This window comes from Phascolarctos cinereus, unplaced genomic scaffold (assembly GCF_003287225.1).
Source record: "Phascolarctos cinereus isolate Bilbo 61053 unplaced genomic scaffold, phaCin_HiC Scaffold_5;HRSCAF=322, whole genome shotgun sequence".
Taxonomy (NCBI): Eukaryota; Metazoa; Chordata; class Mammalia; order Diprotodontia; family Phascolarctidae; genus Phascolarctos; species Phascolarctos cinereus.
The window spans coordinates 102360375-102384802 of NW_027555958.1; the positions used below are offsets into that span (position 1 = coordinate 102360375).

The 24428-nt window shown below is 36.5% G+C and overlaps 1 protein-coding gene across 2 annotated transcripts in view; it reads right to left on the reverse strand.

Annotated features, from left to right (window-relative positions):
• Positions 1-24428, reverse strand: part of MTHFD1L (methylenetetrahydrofolate dehydrogenase (NADP+ dependent) 1 like) — a 220970-nt gene that overhangs the window by 92619 nt on the left and 103923 nt on the right. For both annotated transcript variants that reach the window (XM_020986602.2, XM_020986603.2), the window contains exon 20: positions 20977-21088. In XM_020986602.2, the coding sequence (XP_020842261.1) occupies positions 20977-21088 (112 nt within the window). The remainder of the gene's footprint in view (positions 1-20976; positions 21089-24428) is intronic.

A 24428-nucleotide genomic window follows, 5' to 3' on the forward strand; every position in this document is an offset into this window, starting at 1 on the left:
GGCTCTTTGGAAGAGCACTGCCAGGCAAACTTGCTCTCAATCAAAGCAGCTAGCTGCAGGTCAGGCTCAAATATCTCTATACCTTTGAAGTGTGTGCTGAGCTGGAGGAGGGCGGTAAGGTGGGGGAGAACATGGAAGCTGGGCATTACCAGCCTAAAAAAATACACAAGAGAGCTATACTGCAATGTGTGCTGAATATCTATGGAGGCCTCTCAACAAGCTGGAGAGCATCTCTGACTCACCAAATACCTGAAGGAACATTAAAGCGACAAGAACCAGTAAGGGTTGTGCTTTTTTTGGGGGGCGGGGTAGTGGTAAATTGGGAGGAGAAGAGAACACTAGATTACTGGCCTTTATTTAAAAAAAACTGTTTTGACTTTCTCATCTCATATATAGCATTTTTTAAAATTAAATTTTATTATTATCTTGTTTTTATTACCTACATTTCTCAATATATCCCTCCTCCCTTCCTGTCCCTGAAGACAGAGATAAAGAATTTTAAAATCTAAACCAGGGTTCCACGGATCTATGAGGGTTCTTAAGATCTGTTCAGGGGGTTCAGGAGGTCAAAAATATTTTTATAATAATACCAAGTTATTTTCCTATTACAATTCTCCTCCCATTTCCAACTAGATATCTGTTTGAAAAGGCAAGGTGGATAGAGTGCTGGGCCTGGAGTCAGGAAGACTCATCTTCCTGAGTTCAAATCTGGTCTCAGACATTTACTAGCTGTGTGACCCTGGGCAAGTCACTTAACCCTGTTTGCCTCAGTTTCCTTACTGTAAAATGAGCTGGAGAAGGAAATGGCAAGTCACTTCAGTATCTTTGCCAATAAAACCCCAAATGGGGTCATAAAGAGTTGGACATGACTAAACAACAACAAAATCTATTTGAGGCTGAATTTCTCCTCATCTACTTCAACCAAAGCAACATCTCAGAATAGACTGAATGTAGAAGCAGATATGAGAATCCAGCTGTCAAATACCACTTCTAGGGCTGTATCCCAAAGAAATCATAAAAATGGGAAAAGGACCCACATGTACAAAAATATTTATAGCAGCTCTTCTTGTGGTAGCCAAGAATTGGAAATTGAGGGAATGGCCATCAATTGGGGAATGGCTGAACAAGTTGTGGTATATGAATGAAATAGAATACTATTGTTCCATATGAAATGATAAGCAGATGGATTTCAGAAAAACCTGGAAATATTTACATGAATTATGCTGAGTGAAGTGAGCAGAACCAGGAGAACAGTGTACACAGTAACAGCAACACTGTGTGATGATCCACTTTGACAGACTTAGCTCTTCTCAGCGATACGATGATATAAGACAATTCCCAAAGAGTCATGATGGAAAATGCTATTCACATCCAGAGAAAGAACTACAGGGTTTCAATGCAGATAGAAGCATACTATTTTTTCTTTTCTTTTTGTTTCTTCTTTCTCACGTTGTTTCCTTTTGGTTCTAATTCTTCTTTACAACATGCATAACTAATGTGGAAATATGTTTAATATGATTGTACACATACAGGCTATATCAGATTGCATGCTATCTTGGGGAGAGGGGAGGGAAGGGGAAAAATTTAGAACTCAAAATCTTATAAAAGTGAATAGTGAAAAATAAAAACAAATAAGTAAAATTTAAAAAAAATTAATCCATCTGTCATCTATTAAGTCAGATATTAGACAACTTTGTAAAAATTATAAAACAGTATCATTCTTCTTACAATTTTTTTGTCTTGGAAAATGGTTATAAAAAAGTTATTTTTGTCAACGTGTAATGGGTCTGTTATTGTTTTTTTAAATGAATTAATAAATACTTTAAAGATTTATCATTATTCTCATTTCAAATAGAGTAAATATCAATAGATATAACCCACACAAATAAAAACTTTTCAATTTTTAATAGTATAAAGGAGTGGAGACCAAAAAGTTGAGAACCACTGTTCTAAACTAACCAACATGTCTAAACATTCTGACAATGTACACTGTGCAGCATTCTGGCAATGTTGCACACCCATAATTTCCTACTCTGCAAAGAAGCATGAAGAAGTATCTTATCCATTATCTTATCAATCTTATCTTCTAAGTTTGATCATTATAATTTTGCAGTGTTCAGTTTTGATTATTTTACTCCTGCTGTCCTCTATATTTTAATTCACATAAAAATTGTTTTCTTGGTTCCCTTTACTTCACTTTGCATCAGTTCATATAAGTGTTCTTGTGGCTTCTCTGAATTCATCATATGAATTCCTTATTTTTTATAGTACAGTCATGTTTTATTACATTCATATAACAAAGGCAGCATGATGTAGTGGATAGGGCACTGGATTTGGAGTAGGAAGCTCTAGGTTAAAAACAAAGAAATACACAAAAACAAAACCTGTTAGACATTTACTAGCTGTTTCACCATGGGAAAATCTCAGTCTCAGTTTCCTCATCTGTAAAATGAATGTTGAACTCAATGGCCTCTACAATCCTTTTGATCTTGTGAACTTGTCTTTCCATTACTCAAATGTTGGGCACCTATTTTGTTTCTGGGGCTTTGCTACTGCAAAAAAAGTATTTTTGGTATGCACAGGGCCTTTTTTTGGGGGGGGCACACTGAATTACTTAATACTTGAGTCTCTGGGTAAAAAGGCATGGGTTTTTAGACACTTCCTTTGCATAATTCCAAATTGTTTTTTAATTTGGATAAAGAATTGTATTTTCTTAGCTAGAATGGAAGAAATCATACAGTCCATCTGAGACCCAGAAAAGTAAAATGGCTTGCCCAAAGTCACATAGCTAGGTAATGGAAAGAGCTGGGATGAAACACAGGTTTTTCTAATTTCCAATCCAGTGTTTAACAATACTATGCTACCCTGAACACCTGGCATCCTGTTCTCTTAATACTCCCTCTTAATGAACACTTTGGGATATCATATGACCCTAAAGTTATGGCAAGGTCCTACTAGAAAACTTTCTAAAGAATTTGGCTCCTAACACCAAGGTATTATTTTAAAATTCAAATTCTTCGAAAAGTGACAAACTCTGGATCGATGTCATATTATTAACCAGAATATCCTATTCTCCATCCATGTTAGAGCAACAAGATTTACTGCAACATGCCAGGTCCCTATCTGTGAATGGTTAAGAGATAAGTTAACATATTGCCTAGTTGGTTTATAATGTGAGAGAAGGGATCTAGAGACAAAAATCCAACATGGCATTCTGGTCTCCTTGGGTTTCAGTTCACTCCTTGACAGTGCCAACAATATTCTACAGGCGATGGCCAATATCTGTGCTATTTCTTTTTACCAACAGACCAGGAAATTAAGATAGCTAGCATAGTTACCAAATATCTGGTTGGCTCCTATGCTGGAGGGGACTGAATAAATGGTCTGGTAGCAGGCTGAGTTACACATGTGTCTAAATACCTGACTTTCCTATAGGACAGTGACACTTCATAGAACTCTGCTAAACTCTCCAACTCAACTATCTAGGCAACCACTTAGGAAGTGCTACATCACCCTTCTGTGAAAGGATTTACTCCCCTCCCCCAGTTTTAACAGAGGCTTTAGTGGTTTAGTGTTGTCATCACCATATTCCTTCCTGGGAAGTTAAAGGAACAACTGGTTTAGAAGCACTCAGATCTTCAATTTCCTTTTAACTAATAATAATATGTGTCAGACTCAACAGGCTGGGTCACAGTGAAGGGTGTCAGTGTGACTTGTACCTAAGTCTCTGGCCATTTGGATACATAACAGTAACTGTTCTACAATGGAATGACTGCCTAGTTAAATGTCACTGAGGTAACACTATTCCATTCCAAGATATGAAAGAAATCAGAACTAATGGTATAGTGGTCAAAATAGATGGTCAGATTTCACAGCCACTTTTTAAAAGCAGTAATTTCTCTCCTCATGAAAACTCATTTATAAAACTATAAATCAAGAGTCTAATAACAGTATGCTGAGTTGTCCATTACCTTTGAACATGACCTTGGATTTATGGGCTGCTACAGGGCTCACAAAAGAATTAGGACTTGCAACCAACTAGTCTTGAAATGGGGTGATATAAGAAACCTGTTTGTTCAAGGCAGCCTGTTTTGCTTAATACTAGGAAAGAGTTTCTTGTAAACAGAGGCAAAAATAAAGCTGTAACTTTCATTTAGCCAGCATTGCACTTTTTCACATCAAATCAGAAATAAAAACAAAACCTTTGTCCTGGAAGAAGATGTATATGCTGGGATAAACCTTGATATTAAAGCTGTGAGCTTCAACTCCTGAACAATGCTAAAGGAAATGGAAACTCAATGCTTCAGAATTGCTTCTTCACTCCCTTATGTAAACAGATCTGGTCTTCTGCAGCTGTCTGCTGATAAACTCAGGAAAAATAGAGTTCAAAGTCACAGAACAACACAAGCCCTGAATCTGGAGCTTAAGGTGGGTTAGCCTTTGAGGCTGTACAGTCCCCCCCCCCCCCAATGACTAGTTGGGGGAGGCAGCAGCCAAAATAAAGCAGGATGAATCATTAATTTATCTGCATTGAAAAGTCAGGGTCATTACAAAAGCTGTCAGGAAGAATGAACCAGATGTTTGGCCATTTTAAATTCTGGAGATCCTTGCCAGTTGAATTTAAACTTGTATCTATTAAACTTCTTAGAAAACTGAAAAATGTTTTTGGTTTTTGTTCTGTAGCCCAGACTGTCAGGTTCCTGGAATGCCTTAATACTCAAATTTTCATAGCATGTGTACATAAAAGTCCCTCTACCAAAGGTATGCCTGACCTGCTGGGGCATGTTTTTCAGAAAACACACCAAAATGAAGGGAAACTCAGGAAAACTGTGTTGGTGTTAGTACTGTGACTGCCAAACATGCAAATTTAATGTGATAATTTGTAGTTTTTTTGGCCACAAAGGGGATATCCCAAGAAATTACTTTAAAGAACAGAAACAGAAGAATTTACCTATACCTATTCTAGGAGTTTTTCTGTAAAAAAATCATTTTGCTAGGCATTCTTAAACAAAAGACTACAGGAACTTATCTCTTACATAAATTAAGTCTTCAGAACCATCAGCTTTTTAACGTAGGTAATCTAAATGCGTTCTGGTTCAATTCTCCAAAAAATGAGTTAACACTGATTTTTTTTAACAGTCCTATAAAATAGAATATGCTGCAATTATACATATAGGAGTTTGAAGCTCTTCAGTCATCCCATCACTGATAATTAGTGAAGAGGCAGGGCTGGAATAGGGAAGAAATCCAGATTGAACAGAAGTGAGAGACAGGGTCAGAAAACACAGCTGAAAAGGTGGATGGAGTGGGAGGCGGGGAAGTCATGAAGAGAGAAAGGGGAAAAGAACACACCTAAGGGAGGGTGACTGAGGGAGAGGTGTTCTGATGAGAGGTATGATAGGGCAAATGACTGACACACCTTGGGAGTGAGTGGGGGAGGAGCTATACACAGGTGCTGCCACAGAGCAGCAATGTGGTGGGTCTGGGTCAGGCTAGCTATGGAGAACTTTTTGTTACATTATTGAAGTGACTGTGTACACTGTCCTCCAGGGTTGCTTACTTGACTCTTTAAGTTCATTCAAGCTTCCCATGTTTCACTGAATTCTCAATTTTCAGCATCTTATGACACAATAATATGTCATTATATTCATATACCATAATTTCTGTAGCTATTCCCCAATCAACTCTCTTTTTGGTTGTTTTGCTGTCATAGAAAATGCTGCTCTAAATATTTTGGTATGTGTGGGGCCTGTTTAACTATCTTTGAACTAGCAATGGGATCACAAGGTCAAAGGGCACATATGAAGAGGTTAAGGACTTTTCTGGTATAATTCCAAATTATTTTCCAGGAAAAGTGGAATAATTCACAGATGGCCTAACAGTATATTGTTGTGCACTTCTTCCCAAAGAAGATGAGGGTGGAAGGATGGCAGGGAAATATCATATTCTTTTGCTCTATGTGTGTACCATACTCCCCCAATTGGAATAAAAGTCCACAGAGCATAAAATGCCCTACATTAAAACCAAATAATTTTATACCATAATACTAGCAAGGAAGACTTTTGATTACTAATAATTTCATTTTTAAGAATGCTGAAAATTTTCAGTGAACAAATTAATTCTGGAAAATGATAATAAAATAAAAACTATTCAAATTCTTTTATAAAATTCAACTGTTACAAATTCATTCACTAGTTTACCAGATATTGTTGATCTTACTGTGGACAAAATTATTATTTATACCATACTATTAATGTTCTCAGTATCCAAGCAACTTTTTGACAGTGAACCAAATTTTAGCTAAGGCTTAAGGATTTCAGTGCTCACATGGCATAAGACCAGGGGTGTGATGGTAAAAGTTTAACAAGGGGAGAGAAAGAGAATGTATATACATAATTTTAAATGCATTATTAACAATTTCTCAAGTCTAGGCAATCAATAAAACAAAATACCAAGATCTGAATGGCACTGCTTACTTCTCAAGTATAAATGCTCTTATACTGAAAAAAAAAAATTCAACAATTGGCTCTCGAGCTGGCTCCAGCACATCTATGAGACTTGTTCTCTTAAGTGTATGATGACACAAAGCCAGCATAATGGTGAGAAATGCATGTAAATACCTAAGAACTTTTATTCTCCAGCAAAACTGTACAGACTTGACCTCAAATTAATTGCAAAATGAAATTAAACCTTTCTCATTTACCAAATTTCAATAATGGATCAATGAGAAATCCTAAAACTTTCAGGAGTGGGGAGTGGGCGAGAGGTGGTAGGTGTGGGAAGTATTGTCCTATGTAAGACAATTGCAGAATTCTTTAAGGCAAAGTGTTGTGGAAAAACTACTAGACTTGGGGTCAGGAGACTTCAATCAGTTAATCAACAAGCATTCACTATGTGTTAGGCACTGGGGATATAAAGACAAACATGAAAGCAGTCTCTATCATCAAAGACATTATATCCCACTGAAGGAGACAACATGGTCACTATAACTAGATACAGTCATATTTGTAACTATAGGAAAGTCCCTTTTAGAAACCGAAGCCTCAGTTTCCTCATCTGTAAAATAGCTACATTCACTGTAATATTTTACATATGGGGTTGCTGTGAACAAAGTACATTGTAATCTAAAGATGCCATATAAGTGTGAACTATCATTATTTTTGTGGCCATAAACAGACCTTCTCAGAAAGATGCTGAAGTCTCTGAGTACAAATTGAAGTCCATATTTCTTCACCTTTTTTTTTGGAAATATGGCTAAGAGGAAATATGTTTTGCATGACTTCACATGTATAATTGATATTATATTGCTTGCCTTTTCAGTGAAATGGGAGGTAACAGAAGGGAGGAAGAGAATTTGGAACTCAAAATTTAAAAAGAAAAGAACTCCAAAAATAAATAATAATAAATCAAAATGGTCTCAAATAAAGAAATAAATCAACTCTAAAAAATAGTTATGAAGTCATCCAGCCCGAAGAGCCCTAAATGAATGTGATGGTACACTATAGGAGTTAGATAGGAATTTAAGTTGGAGTGAAGGGCTATAAGACCCTAGAATATGTGACCAAATAAAGCAATGTAGAACACAATGTTGGAGATTTCCAAGAGGAGGGAAATAAGGCAGAAAAAGAGATGCCCTTGATGGTGCTCCACCAAAACTCCCCAACAATAATATAGGAAAAAACAAACATAGAAGATGAAAAGATTCCTCAGCTACTAAAACTCTCAGAACAATCTATTTCCTTTTTTTTTTTTGATGAATTTCTAAAACTAATCATTGGTCTAATATTACATAGTCATTTAGTGGGTATCCCAGATAATTGTTATGCTCATTATTCCTCTAAGCACAGTGTGAACCTCTTTTGAAGCAAAGGCAACGTGGTCTATGAAAAGCAATGCTACACATTATGTGGGAAAGCTCCGGGAAATGGGGTCAAGGGTTAGTCATGAATTGGGGAACGGCTGAACAAGTTGTGGCATATGATTATGATGGAATATTATTGTGCTCTAAGAAAAGATGAGCTTGATGATCTTAGAAACACATGGAAAGACTTGCACAAAAGAATGAAAAGTGGAATGAGCAGAACCAAGATAACACCGTATACAATAACAGCAATGTTGTTTTAAGGACGACTTTGAGCAAATAAATTATTTTGACTATTATAAATGCCCAAATTAACAATAAAGGACATATGTATACATACATATATAATATGTGAATACACATACACACAACCCCCATTTGTGTCTAATGGTGGCCATCTGTAGGGTGGGGGAAAGAAAAAAAAGAAATTTACATAATAGCCTTGTTGTTTGTTTATTTTTGTCCCCTTTTTGGGGTGTGTGTGTGTGTGTGTGACATAATAGGGTTAAGTGACTTGCCCAGGGTCACACTGCTAGTAAGTGTCAAGTGTCTGAGGCTGGATTTGAACTCAGGTCCTCCTGACTCCAAGGTTGGAGCTCTATCCACTGTGCCACCTAGATGCCCCTTTTGTTGTATATTTAAAAGGAATAGCAAGTTGTACCTCGTATATTTGCAGTTTCATGTGTAATTATCTTTTTTTTTTATTATACTATGTTATGGAAATGTTCATTTTATTACATCAACTAAAAATAAATAAATAAAAAGGAATCAAGGTTAGTGCCCTAATTCTAAACTGTGCAACTAAGGAGCTGTGTGACCTTAGAGGATTCATACAATTTATATGTAAAATACAGAGGCTGTACTAAGCTCCTTCCAGCTCAGCTCTGTAACTGTGTGATCTTCCATCTGCCTATACAATACAGACCCTTGCAAGGGAAAAAATAGTATAAATATCCTGAAATACATTTCAAGCAGTCTGCTCTATAGTACAGGAAACATAAGAGTTACCTTTGGGCATCCTTTATATAAGGATAGAAAAAAAAATTCCATAGAGTAATTCTGTGAAAGAGACCTAAAATAGATATCAGTGACTCATGATTTTTCTCGTAAGCTCTTTCATTTCTTTGCAGCAGTCTTCTTGAAGAGTATCAGTGTTTCGGAGGCAGATAAGAAACTACTGAGGTAATGCATCAAAAACTCTAAGAACAGCACAGAAGAGGCCTAACCCAATTAAGTACCTTATCTCTGAAACATTGCAGAGCTTCCTAGAAGAGATCCGGAACTAGTCAAGAGGTTGGCTTAACCACCACCCACACAGGAAAAACCAAGTAGATGAGGAATGTCTATCATTCAAACTAAAACATGTCACCAGAAGGGACAACCTTTAAAGCTTTGTGGGTAGCAAAACACACACACGCATATATATACACACACATGCCTATGATATGGTGAATACCCATGCTCTTATATATTAAAGTATAAAGAAGGAAAAAGAGAAGTACTAAGAAATATTATATTATTCAATTAAGAAATATTATTGTTGTTGTTGTTATTTAGTTCCCTCAGCTCTTTTGAACTGAGAAAAACTATTCCATAGTTATATGCTGCACCAAACTCTCATATAAGCTATTCTGCCCACACCTGCCATTGGGAACAAGTGCATAGAAGAGTGAGGATGGCTCACGATGGATATCACTACAAGAGAAATATCTATCTTGTGACTGTGGCTCATTGGTAACATCACGACTCATTCAAAAATATCAATCATGTCTTTTCATGTTTACTGATAACCCTTGTCCATTTAGAGGTTATACATCTAAAACAGTTCATATTTAGGGGTGAGAGGAGGCACAGCGGCAGTTTTACAGGGAGGCATGGAGGATGGCGGTGTTCAGTTCTTAGAAGTGCTAAGAATCCTATGTGTCTTACATCTGAATGAACTTAGGAGATAGTGTTTCTAACCAATCAGAGATGTCATAAAGAAAGACGTTGTGTTATTGAAGGTCTTTTGTTAATGATAGCCTCAATTTCCTTACCTGTAAGATTAAGGACTTCGATAATCTCTAAGGTTTCTTTCAATTGTAACATCATACTTAATATTAAGATCTTTGATTAAGGACAATGAATCATTATTCTAACACTGCTCATTGCTGAAAAACTGAAAAGGCAATACAATTAAAAATTTTTCCTTTAATATATGGCCAAACAAAAAATTTAGAATTTGAGGAAATGATACCTAAATTAATAGTTGCATAACCAAGAGAAGAGGAGTAACAGTCTTAAAATATGAATAAAAAGATAATTGGGTAGTGAAGGTTGAAAGTTACTTTTAAAACCATAACTTTGTGATTTAAATCTCAAGTTTTAACTTGTTTTTAAAAATGACCATGGATGATTATGCCAAGAATCTGTTCTTGACCTTATTCTATTCAACATATTAATCAACAACCAGGATGAAGAATGTCTAGATGGCACACTGCTCAAATTTATGGATGATATGAAGAGAGAAAAGTTTGCTAACAACTTAGATGAGAGATGATGGGCCAAATTTGATGGCATAATATTTTTAAAGTTATAAATGTAAAGTTGTATATTTGGGTCTCAGAAAATCGACTTCATGAGATAGGATGGGGAGAGTATCTCTAGTGACCAAGGGGTATAAAGGCCTGGGGATTACAATCTTAATGACTTAATGCAATCTTAGACTGCATGAATAGAATAAGAGTATCCAGAAGGCAGGAGATGTGTCTTGCTATATTGTGCTTGGATTATACCACAACTAGAGGATTTTGTTCCATTATTAGTGTTACTAGTATACTGCTACTGACAAGGGGTAGGAATGTGAACTGAGGAAGCTAACAATGATGGTGGGAATCCTGCAGACTATGCCATATAAAGAATGGTTGAAAGAACTGGGGACAAGATGTATAGAACTTAGCATGATATATACAGAAGACTTAAAGGGACTACTGTAGAAAATTAAGTATTTCAAAGGCAATCTTTTTAAAAAAAGAAAAAAAGTATTAGATTTGGTTGGTCTTCCCAAAAGACAAAACTAGGCACAACAATTATAGAAGTTACATAGTGGAAGATTTTAGTTTCACAAAAAGGAAATCTTCCTAAAATATTAACTATCCAAAAGTTCAATTGGCTGGCTCCAGAGGTAGGTTTTTATGGAAATCATTAAGATTATTCTAGATACAAGCATTAGAGAACAGAAATACAAGACTACATTTTAAGGTCTGGTTTTTTTTTTTAAAGATGAAGCATACTGAAAATTCTCTAGAGTAGTTAAAAAATTTGCTATATTTTTAAGGACACTTAAAGACTTATTCAGTGACAATGATGGCACTTAGGTAAAATAAAGGTATTTGACTAAATACAGTTACCATTAACACTATAAGCCTTAAAACAGCACTTTTATTTTAAAAGTGTTCTCTCAAATTCCCAGTGAAATAGGTCAATATCATCTTCAGTTTCACATACCAAATGAGTTAACTGAAAATCTAATATGTCACTAAGTCCATGTACTAAATATAAAGCTCATGTACTTCACTCATGGGAGAGCCCCTTAGGGCCTTATACAGACCCTATTTGCTCTTTACACAATTCTGACAAACTTGGTTATCTGGTTTCTCAGCCAGCGGCAAAACAGAAGCAACAAATTTGGGCAGGGGAATTGACAACAGCAAGAAATGAGAGCTCTTAATGGGAAGAAAAATGAAACAACAAAAAGGAGAGAAGAGAACTCACAAAGTAGAACAATCTGAAGCAGTTTTACGTTAGCTCACACACCAACATTTTGTGGGGGAAGAGGCTGGCAAAGTGTCTCTCCATACTATTAAACAGCACAGTAACTAATGTTCATAATTATAGGACCAAATTATAGATTTAGCATTAGAGGGACCTTGGGGGGATCATCTAGTCCAATACTCTAAATTTTACAGATGAGGAAACTGAGGACTGGAGGTAAGTGATTTGCTCAAGGTCAGACAAGTGGCTTCTGTCAGTTCCAGGATTTGAACTTACAGCCTTCTAATAAGAAAATGTAAAATTATTTTTCATATACTTTGTTCACAAAGGGAAAAAAGATGTACGCAATCTCTGGTATAGACTTCCTTCCCCTCCCTCTCTCCCTTTCAATGATCAATTCACCTATGCCTATACCTCTGTCTCTTGAGGTTTCCAGCTCTTAAAAAGACCCCAGCTCAAGTGTTGCAACCTACTCCCAATCAGCTTTCATTGACTTTGCACACATTTTGCAGATGCAGCTCCTCTCCCGCCTCCATTTCTAGGTTTTGTCCTTGAAGGAAAAAGCAGTATTTTTTTTTTTTGTGGGGGAGGAAGGGGTGACTTTGAATCCCAGAGGTGGTGCTTAATAAAGGCTTTTAAAAAAGTTTTCTTGATGTTTTAAAGAATTAATTATGGTGTTTTTTAAAATGGGGAGCCAGGGCAGCATGTTTGAAATAGGATTAGCTTTAAGAAAGCTTTGTCCAATTTCTCAGAAACACATCTTTTGCATAAAGAAAAGCACATTTTTTTTTTTGGCATCAAAGTCCCTTCTAATTCTATTTGTTTTTGTTGAGCTGTTTTTCAGTTGTGTCTGAGTCTTTGTGACTCCATTTGGAGTTTTCTTGGCAAAGATACTGGAATGGTTTGCCATTTCCTTTTCCAGTTCATTTTACAGATGAGGAAACTGAGGCAAACAGGGTTCAGTGACCTGCCCAGGGTCACACAGCTAGCAAGTGTCTGAGGCCAGATTTGAACTCAGGAAGATGAATCTTCCTGATTCCAAGCCTAGCACTCTTATCTACTCCACCACCTTTGCTGCCCTAAATCTCTAGAATGATCCTAAAAAAAGGAATTATTAGTTACTGTGCTTGAGGACTCTAAGTGAAATCATCTATACTTTCCACAAAGGGCCAGATTTCAGTGGTATCCCGAGAGGAATGACAACTTAAGCCCTATCTAGTTGTAATGTACTGGTCCCTGTCTACGGGGCTAGCAGGCCAACGGCTGGAAAAAAGGCACTGCAGCAGTTACCAAGTCCAGCACGACCTTGTAATGGAGACTTTTTTCCTTGTGCCTATAAGAAGAGCCCTTTTCCTGGGAATTAAAATACATGGTAAAAAACAAAATGTAGAAATTTGTTGAAGACTATACGTTATGGTAGCGCTGTGATCACTTGCATTTCTCTCACGTAGTGGGAAGAAACTAAGAAATCTAAACTTCAAGAAGACAATGCATAGAATCTTTGCCATGGCATTAAAGAAAAAAGCAAAAACATATGGGCCCTTGAATTTAACACACATATTTAACATATCATCCATTCTGTTGGTGCCAAAAGAAATCTTAACCAAACCACAAAGCTGTATGTAGCTCCTTATTTGGGAAAGACAGCCTATTAGAAATAGGGGTGGGGGTGGAGTTTCAAAGTTTTTCAAGAAAAAGTCTAGGGGATATTAGTCATTGAGTACATGCTACACGCTTACAACTTTGTGGAGTGGCTTATAAGCCTATGTTAGACACCATTTTATTATGATCTATGAACATTTAAGCTTTTAAAATCAAATACCCTTTATACTAGTTGAATCACTTAACAGACACTTCAATATATTTACCTTGATAAGAGCTCCAACTGATAGTTATACAGCTTAAAACAATCTATTTCTAGTTGAGGATTTTATATTTATAGTAAATCTTAAGTTTCTACGACTGCAATATGAGAGTCTCACCTAAGGGCCAAAACACATAATAGATTGTTTATACTGGGGCCAATGATCAACATCATATGCTTTTGGTAAGACTCTGAATTCTCTTGGTCACATTACAATGTATTTTAACATCTTAAAATATTTAAGTTCTTACAGTGCAATCTGTCAGGCAGAATCTAAAAGATTTTTTCATAAGGGCTTAAACCTGACTTGGAAAGGAGACTTAGAAAAGATCAATCAATCAACAATAAACACTTATTAAGCACTTACTATGTGAAAGGCAAACCACTCCAGTATCTTTGCCAAGAAAACCCAACAGACAATGTCTATAGGGTCACCTACTGTTGGACATGATGAAATAACTGAACAACAAAAACAAAAGCAGCAGCAGGTGCCAGGCACTATGCTAAGAGATGAGGATGCAAAAAGGCAGAAAAACAGTCCCTGCTCTCAAGGCTCTTACACTCCAATAGGGGAGACAACATGAAAACAAATATATACAAAGCAAGACACATACAGGAAAAAGAGGAACTCTTTAACAGAAGGAAAACACTAGAATTAAGAAGGGTTATGGTAGAAGGTAGGATTTCAGTTGGGACTTAATAGAAGCCAGAAAGGATGACAGAGACTGTCATGCATTTTCCCTTAAAAACAATTGAGCAAGGTATAAATAGTGACTAAAATGGATATTTGATTTTCCTTTCTTGCTAAACTAAGGTGAAATCAGGAACTTTACCAAATTTTACTTGAATAATAAAAGCTCTTTATTTACAAAACACCTTTAATTAATCTCATACTGTAAATACAGTAAGTGGGAATTGAATCTCTATTTTCCAAAATGCCAAGATCCACTGCATATAGGTTGTCCCAAAACTCTGAGTGCAGTTTTTAAGATTTCAATCAGACTTTTAGGACACCTTGTAATACAAAGGCTCCATGGTTTCAGAAGAGGAATTGAAAAACATATTGTAAAATATGAAAACTCTTGGGTCAATAGCACAAGTGACTTGAACATAGCAGACACAATAAATATCTGACTAGTTCAATCTATTTCAATAGAATGGAATCCAACTAGTGAACCGATTTTTTCATGAAAAGTGGCCAAAATTTTAACTTGACTTCAATGGGTTAATGACGGATGCACGCCAAAGGAAGATGCTCACAATGACATTAAGTCTGCAAACACCTGCCAAACAGAACATAACGTCACTGGACCAAAATGAAAAGGGCCTGTAAGAATTTTCAGAAGTGTAATACTGCTGTCAGTAGGAGATTATTCTTAAATATCCCCCTTGTTGAGGGAAATCTTACTTTATGAAATCTGACCAATAATACCAATGAAATAATCTTCACTCCAACAAGCATTTATGGAGGGCCTACTGTATGCCAGGCAACTGTTCTTATAGCCAATCTACGTTGGTAGAGGCAGTGCAGAGGGCTTCTACACTAAAATCTCCCTTTACCAATGAAATCACAGGATAGGACCTGAATGCCAATGAAAAAATCCAAACATTTTGTATCCACTGATCATTAATCCACGCAAGGGATTACTCTTTGGGAGGAAAGTGTAATAAAAAGGCTAACATGATTTGCAGCAGCATTAAGAAAGGGAAAGCTTTCCAGGAAAAGGGATGTGCTAGTCTCACTGTACAATATCCTGATCAGAACCTATCTGAAATACTGCATTCAGTTCTGGGCACTATGGTTTAAGGATAGTGATAGGTTGTAAAATGTACAGATTTTGGCAATCTGGATAGCAAAGGGCACTGAGTCCGTGCCATACGAAGATGTGGTTGACTGGACATTTTAGCCTGGAGAAGAGAAGATGGGGGAAGAAAGATCAAGAAGAAAGATACTTGATAATTGCCTTCAAATATCTGAAGATTTGCCATGTGGAGAAGGGAACTACATTTGTTCTGATGGACCCCAGAGGGCAGAACAAGGAGCAAGACGTGGAAGCTTTAACAAGGCTAATTTAGGCTTGAAGTCAGGGAAAACCTCTTGATGGCTGGAGATGTCCAAAAGTGAAATGGGCTGCTAGAGAGCTGATGGTTTCTTCCTTCTAAATGTCTCTGAGCAGGGCTGGAGGACCACTTGTCTGATGTTTTAGTGGGCATTCCTTTTGTGCAGGGTTCTGAGGTACCTTTCAAATTTCAAATTCTGTATCTCTCCTCAATACACAAGTATTATCTAATAAGTATCTAGATCCCAGTGTTGTAAACCTGCAGAAAATCACCCAAATCAGTGCCACTCCTTGTTGATCCTTGAGACAAAACAAGTGAAAGGGGTCTCTTCACCCATTCACCTATGTCAACCCAGGCTTCCTGGACTGCAGCAAGATTTTCTTTTGATGTAAGGTCCTCTTGTTACTTCTTTGGACCCGAACATCTATCATGAAGCAGAATCTATGGGGCAAACACTGGACCAGAATTAGAAAACCTTTTTCTAGTCCTTGGCTCCATTATTTACACATCATGGGAACTCAGAGAAGAGTATAGGCCCTGCAGTTGGGTTGGTACTAAATGGCCTCCAGCGGCCCTTCCAGCTCTGAATCTTTGATCTTATGATTCTCCATCACTCAAGCTCCACGAGCTTCAGTCTCCCTTTCTGTAACACGAATGTGATGCCATCTATCTTCTCTGCTTCATAAGATTATTACAAGGATGAAGTGAGAAAAAACTTGAAAAAATATAGAACTCAATGTAAGATATTATCATCTCTAAAAAGCTTCACTGAATTCAATTCACTAAACATTTACTAGGCGCCAACTATGTGCAAGGCACTAAGTAATTACAACACAGATGACAATTTTCTGAACTGTCTATATCAAAAGAGAGAACCCTGAAGTGACACTCAAGAAAAGAGAGGCTATTTCATAAAATAGCCTGCAGAGAAACTGAAAAGAAGGTTGAGCCTTGTGAATCATGGAGGGACAGACTAAGGAAATGAGAATAGGCTTATAAAGGTGATAAATCTGAAAGGTGGGTATGAGCACCTCTGAAGAAATCAGGACTAGTGGGGAAAAGCAAACCCCTTCATGGTGCTTCCCTGTGTCTAGGCTGAAAAAAAATCATTACTAACATTAGGTGTTTTATTTCCTGAATGGTGCATATGACCTTCAGCCAGGCTCTTCCAATACCCTATCATCTACTATCCTGATTTAATCACTAATAAAGTTACCAAGGAATCAATTTGGAATTACTGTAGAACAAAAACGAGGTCCAGGCAGAGCTCTGCATTTTAAAAATCCTAGAAAAGGAGAGAGAAGTGAAGGCTGAGTGAAATACAGGGAAGAAAGCTGGATGATTATTTTACACTAGTCTTTTCAGGGTAGATAATAGGAATGTTTACTTTGGTTTGATTTCCTCACACTAAAGGAACATTTTTGTATAATATTAAAGATTTCACCGGGATTAAAAAATAGAAATGGAGAAGAGACAATGGGAGTAGAAGCAGTAGTAATTAGCCCAGAGTCCAAGCAAGAGAAATGAGAGAAAATGAGAGTCTTTGGAGTAACACCTGTAATTTCACATTTTATTAGAGAAACTATTGGCACGGAAATAAAACTTCATTTTAGAAGGGAGAAAAACCCCTGACAACCAGTGGATGAATACGATAGAAAGAACCTTGGAATCAGGAGAGATTGGGGTTCATATCATGCTTTTCATACTTGTTAGTTCTGTGATCACAGAAAATCAATTAACCTCTTGGGTCCTCAATTTCTCCATCTACCTCAGAGGGCTTTTGTGAGAGAGAAATCAGATTATGTATGTAGAGTGCTCTTGAAACCTTAAAGCCTTATATAAATGCCAGCTGTTTTCAATATTATTAATGTTTATATTTTATAATATGCTAGTTTTAATATTTATAAGATGTTTACTATAATTACAAATAATGATTGACAACAACAGTACAGTTAAATAGAACTCATCACAAATTTCTCAAGTTCTATAATAGTAGGGTCACAATCAAATGGGCAAAAAGAACCTGTTGCAGACAGGAAATTTATAGAACACATACTGAAAACAAAGAACACTGAGATCACAGATTGTAGCCTAAGAGCTTTGGAATTGGAAAGGGGCTTTTAAAAAATGTACTCGTCTAATCCCCTTATTTTTTTACAGATGAGGAAACAGATACAGAAAGTTTAAGTGACTCGCCTAAAGTCACACAGTTATTGCCTGTGTCCAGAATAGGCTGTCCCTCCTCATCTTTGCCTCTGAGGGGCTTTCAAGCCACGGGTAACGTACCACCTCCTACACAGAGCCTTTCCAGATCTCCCTCATTTATTGGTCCCATCCAAGAGGAAAACCTCTTGAAATTACTTGCATTTATTTACTTTTGTAGATGTAGTATTCTCCTAGAAAGAAGAAAGTAAACTCCTTTTGGGCAGGCATAGTTTCTTTCACTGTTTTTCATTTCACTAGAGCCTAGCACATTGTCTTGCCATAAGTAGGCATTAAAAAAAAATTTGTTGAACTGTTGAAGCAAAGTGGTAGAGTCAAGATTCAAATTCAGATTTTCTGTCTACAAATATTTCCACCACATTATGCTATGTGTGCTTGGACAAGGTCAATCCAAAACGATCCTCTAATCCTGCGTGATATGATCTTACAACTCCCATGATCACCCTTGCCTGATGCCTACTCCAACTCAAATCCCTAAAATATATTTACTGCTAGTCAATAATTTCATTGTCTTGTTCTGAACTTACATATGTGTATGTCATTAGACACTGAATGGGGACTTTTTTATGATGGCAGCAATAATAAAACTCAGATGACATGATAAATGCTGTTGAAGGTTCTCATGGGATCATTTTAAACTAGGGCAAAGCCAAATAGCCTTGATTAGCTTGTAAGAGAACCCAGAAAAAGATCCATCGGGTGGAGAGTGCCTGGAGAGGACAGAATAGAGCAAAAGGATGTAGGCATAATTCACATGCTTTGTTTGCAAAATAAAAGTAGCATGAAGCAAAAAGCAACAACAACAACAAAAAACGAAAAACCCCCCAAAACTCAAAAAATGTTAAAAAGGAACACATTTCAAAAGGACAAAGAAAAAGGAACAAATCCACAGGCTTAGAAAACCAAAGAGAGACATTCATGTGAGTCAGTATAGAAACTACTGAAAACTCAAGTCAGCCTTTTTATAAAGCATGATCGGGGTTTGATGCCAAAGATATATGCTCTGTAGCAAAAAACCAAAACAACATAAAATTACCTTATCATGTGGGCTGCTGACTGGGTCGAGAAAAAAAGAGTCCTTAGGGTGACCACAGAACTTTAAAATAATGCCCATGAAAACTTTTATTTCAGTCTGAGAAATCTGTCTAATTAATTAAGAAGGTTTCTGCCTACAGTCGGCCTAAATGGAGTATCGATTCCATTATCCTGGAATAATTAATGCAGACAAGACACAATGTTCCTAGCCAAAGTGTATCATCAATGCGGTCACGGTAGTACTAAGGGTCTAAGTACTAAGTAGTACTAAGTACGTCAGCAAAACTAACAATAGAGAGAAAACTCTTCTGGCCAGCGTCAGTATGCTTCTTTGGCAAAACACCACCATCTTCCTAAGGTTACCAACAGAATATGATCACAGTGGCATTCATGAACTATTTTGAATTGTTCAAAAAAGACTTCAATGACCAGCTTTCCCAGGACACAAGATGCTTTTCCAAATTGCAGTTACATTATGACCCCGATTAGGCTGGACTACTTCCAACATCAAAAATCAGTTTCAGCAGGAACCCAAATGCCACCCGTAAAGGCAGTATAAAAGTCTTTGGCACGTAGGTCCTGTGGAAGGGCTTAGATCTACACTTTTGCAGGGCAAGAAGAGTTTCATCTTGACACAGCAGCATGAAAATAGAGGGCAAGTTGAATCATGTTAGGTTTTTCTGGAAGGATACCCACTATATGCAGGGTAGACAACTAGATCTCCTAAAAATTTAACCTCAATGCAGATCAGCCTAGATGTTCTCATAACAGGAGGAGATGAGTCCAAAGTAAATTCTTTGGGGCAATTTGGAGAGAAGCATGCCCTAAGGACCCGCATCAAAATTGGTCTCTTCTCATTTAAGTAGATTTGGTGGAACTCAAATCGGATCATTTAAGTATGATGCCATTCTGCCAGAGAAGGATATCATTTATGCACTCCTCACTCAAGTTGTTATTCCACAAGTTAGAGTAACACTGACATTTTCATTTAAAATAAACTCATTTATCTTTCCACTACCACTATTACTGACTCAGACAGTCCCAATAATAAAAGTAGGATTTATTTCCTTTTAGGCTTTAGTCATTTCAGGTTTTAAGCACACCAGGACTGTATCATACAGTTGGTTTCTTAAATAAGAATAAAAGTCTAAGGTATATCTTCAAAGCACTCTCTGAAATAATGTCAATATTCATGTTTAAAGCACAATGCCTGCTTACATGTTTCAATAAATGGAAAGGTTTCATTATAAAATAATTCTGCAAATTCAGCACATACTGTCTGATATCACTTCAGTAGCATGCATTAAAAGCCATCTTGTCAGTACAACAAAAAGTAGGAAATGTCTTCAGAAAAACCATTTTTTAATTATGAAAAAACAGTAGGAAGGACAAACATAAAGGTAATACTGATCAGAATGTATAAAGGTTAAAAAAATTGCATTTCTATTTCAAGTATCTTGTCAATATAAAAATCTACTTTCTATAAATTCTATAAATTTCTATAAATTCAACCCTACCACTTTACTTTAATGCCTAATTTTCATTCTCTGACATTGACCAGACACATAGTTCTATGATTGCTATAGATCAATCAAAACAATCCATTCAGACATTATAATCTGTTTCTTCACTGAGTCAATATAGTACAGAAATGACATAGGAAAAGAGCAGATTATAGACCTTTGAAAAGGAGAACCATAGATGGTCCTCTGATCCTCATTTTATTTCTAACAGAAATTCTTAAAAAATAATCCTAATGACCATGAATGAACTTCCTATCACCAAAGCCAAAGAGTGACAAACTGAACCTATTCTAGGAAAATTACTCATTGGTGAGCAAATGAATCACAGGTCCACAGGCCAAAGTAGAAAGTAAAAGGAGAATTAACTCAGTTTCAAGTTGTTTCAATACTACAGACTTGCTCTTGGGGAATAGGAAATTCCAAGTTGTTTTATGTGATAATAAAGTTTCTTTGTCCCATTCAACTGGAACTCCCAATAATCGTAATGAATGGAAAGTAATAGTATTAAAAAGCATAGATTTCCAATGGGGAGGAGGATTTTCATAAATACTAAGATTAACATTTTCCTCATTTTTTATACATGGCAAGTTTGTCTCATTTTTATCATGTTCTACAACAATGGAGTATATACATGTAGGGCAAGAGAAATGACTTACCCACAAAACCTTCTCCACCAACGAGTTTCAGTGCAATTTTATCAGCCAATACCGAAGAGTTGCCATGAGCAATGTTAGCAAAGGGGCCAGCATGAACAAACACAGGTGTTCCCTATGAATTAGAAAAATAAAATAAAATTCAAAGAACAAGAATGGATATCAGTTTTGAGCATAAAGAATGGTGGAAAAATGACTAATATGGAAATGTTTTACATGATTGCACATGTATAACCTATATTTGATTGCTTACCATCTCAGGAAGAGGGAAAGGGAGGGAGGAATAGAATTTGGAACTCAAAATTTAAAAAAATAAAACAAATGTTAAAAAAAATTGTTTTAATGTAATGGGGGAAAAATAAAATATAGTAAAAAAAAAAGAATAGTAGAACTTCAGAGGATATATTTATTGTTAGAAGGGACCTTAAAAAAGTCTAGTCCAAACCACAGCAAAAGCTGAGGACAGTTAACTGGGAATCAGGAATCTGAAAATAGGATCCTTGAGGTAGAACACAAGCCTCTGACGTCTTCATATCACCCTTGGAATATGAGTGGAGTACCACTGTATGTATGGAAGGGCTACAGTTAGGAGATCTTATAAATACAGAAGAAGAGGCCTGCCCACTTTTGACTTACTAAGACATACCAAGTAAAGGAAGGAAGGAACCACGCTTTTAACCAGGCCCTGCACTAAGAGCTTTACAAGTACTATCTCATCTGATCCTTATCACAACTCCTGTGCTACTATTATTTTCATTTCACAGTTGAGGAAACTGAGGCAGACAAAGGTTAAATGATTTGCTTAGGGTCACACAACTAATCCACTGTGTCATCTAGTTCCCTAAAAGGGACAACATAATATATTCTTAAGTTATTTTAAGCACAATAAGTTTCATTAGATTTGAACAAGGTGAAAGCAATCAAGGCCTCAGGTCAAAGAAAATGGTACCCCACTTCCGTGATGTCATTGAAAGAGTTGTTTGATCATTTAATTTTGTAAATAAACTTTCTCATGATGGCAAAAATTGTTTTTTCCTTATTCATGATCCTTTCCATTGCCATGATATTCTACTTCCATGATGTATTTTTTTTTTTTGGCAGTACTTAACATTTAATGATCTGGAATGTTTACAGGACACTTCTGGGTCAGGACTATTACTTCTCTCATCAATAATGTGTGCCTAATTTGCAATCATCTACTCACTAGGTCACACTAAATCCCTCTGAGAAGGAATGGGCATAATAATCAGTTTAAAGTAAAACTGCCACTTTGAGCAAATTAAGTAATTACATTTATCTAGCTCAGAATTGGTCTACCATTTAAAGGAGTCAGGGAGAAGCCATAACTACAACACCAAATTTATTTATGTGTTTGATTAATCACTGTACTTGAATATATTTTTTGACACTGCTAAGCTGGATGGATCTTACACTATATTAAAGGAAATATCCAGAGAGCCCTAGTTGATCTAACATGGATATTTAATTTCAAAGAAAATTTGCTCAAGAACTAATTAATCTGTCAATCCAAAAAAAGCCAGAACCTTCAGAACACCTCCAGAAACTAATATTCTTAAGTAGGGTTTGGGGTGGGTCTGGTTCAAAAGCCTCTTTTACACTACTGTTACAGACTTCATACTGGATTTGCTACTTAGAAATTATTTATTTCATTTAAATCCTCAAGAATATCTTAATCCTAAAAGATGGTTCAAAAGCAAGAAAAAACCTAATGCATTAAATGTTTTGTTAATGTTTAGTAAAGAAAAAAAAGGAATTTTTCACAAAGGGCCAAGTTTGATTTTATTATACTTTTAGGTTCATCATTTTTTCATAATTACATTTATATTTCATCTGCACTAACATATTCTTACACTTCAAACAGATGACAGTTTTGATTTTACACAATCATCCTAGACAAAGTGGATCCAACAGTATTCAGGGCCTGAACACAGGGGCTCCATCTGTGAAAACACCGGCTGTCCTTTTATTAACTCAGTAGGAAAACAAGGACAGAAGTAGGGGCCACAGGGATAGGAAAGATGGAAAATTCCCATGAACCATGGCAGGCTTTTTGCTGAACATATTTCAATGATGAAATTCTGTTCTGACAACAGAACAAAAGCCGGAAGAAAGAAAACAGAAGAAAATCATTGCTGAGAATGAACATGATATACATTATCAGCATCACTGGATCATGGCACTTTAAGCTCAGTATTTACTTCTCACCCTCCTAATATTTTCAGGGGATATAACAATAAGGCATCAATAAAGTCATTTGAATTTACGTAAAACTTATTGGGGCCAGAAAGTTCTACATATTACTCTTCGCTCCTATTAAATCCCATTCCTATGCCGACAAATCTTCTCAAATCTTTGGGAAGAAAAGAAATAGCAGCTTAAAGTTTCCCTAATCTGCCAACTTCTCCAATCTTAAAGGTTTCTGTGTTACCACAGGTAATTTACTGTTAGGTCAAGATCATCAGTTCAATCATTCTTAGTAATGGCAGCTGACTTTACTCCGTATTCTATGGCTTCACAGTATTCACAGACTGAACCTTTCACCCCGTCACACCACTTGTCTCATAAACAAAGGGGGACCAGGTGACAGGGAACTGATAGGCCAGCACAAATTGCCAGTGCTGGAAAAACAATTCAAGAAGTGCATGGCCACTAGGTCAGTTATGCCATTTTCTATATAAAAAGTTGTTCAGTCCTGTCCAACTCCTGGTGACTTCATTTGGGGTTTCTTGGCAAAGGTGCTGGAGTGGTTTGCCATTTTCTTTCTCCAGCTCATTTTACAGATGAGAAAACTGAGGCAGACAGGGTCACACAGCTACTAAGTGTCTGAGGCTGGATTTGAACTCAGGAAGAACAGTCTTCCTTATTCCAGGCCCTGCACTCTATGCACTTTGCCACCTAGCTGCAGCACGTTAAATAACGTATGATTCACAGATAACTCCTGGGATAGTATAATACAGAAAATATTGGTTAGAAGTTCTGGGTTCAAGTTTTGGTTTTGCCATGACTAAATATATGATCCTGGGCATGTAACTTAGATTTTCTAGACCTTGGTTTCCTTATCTACAAAATAAAGAGCTTGGATTATAAAGTTCTCTTTGGAGCTAAAGATCTTTATATGATAACTGAGGATTTCACAATTTTTTCATGCTATATTATTTATTTCTGTTTTTTCTAAATGTTTCTTTTGTTCTTCAGGCTGAAAAGACACAAATGGCTGATTGGTAAAGATATTTTATGAGTGCAAAACACAGTAACCCATTTTAGAAGTTGGCACACCTCATAAGAGAAGCAAAGGAATAAGAATCACGGATTGATTAACTCAAAGGGAACACAGGGCCCACCTAGCCCTTCACTGAATTAGGTGAAGAACCTGGGGGACTTAAAAGTGACTATAAGGTTAAGAATAGCAAAGTGAGAGGCAGGTTAAGTGGCAC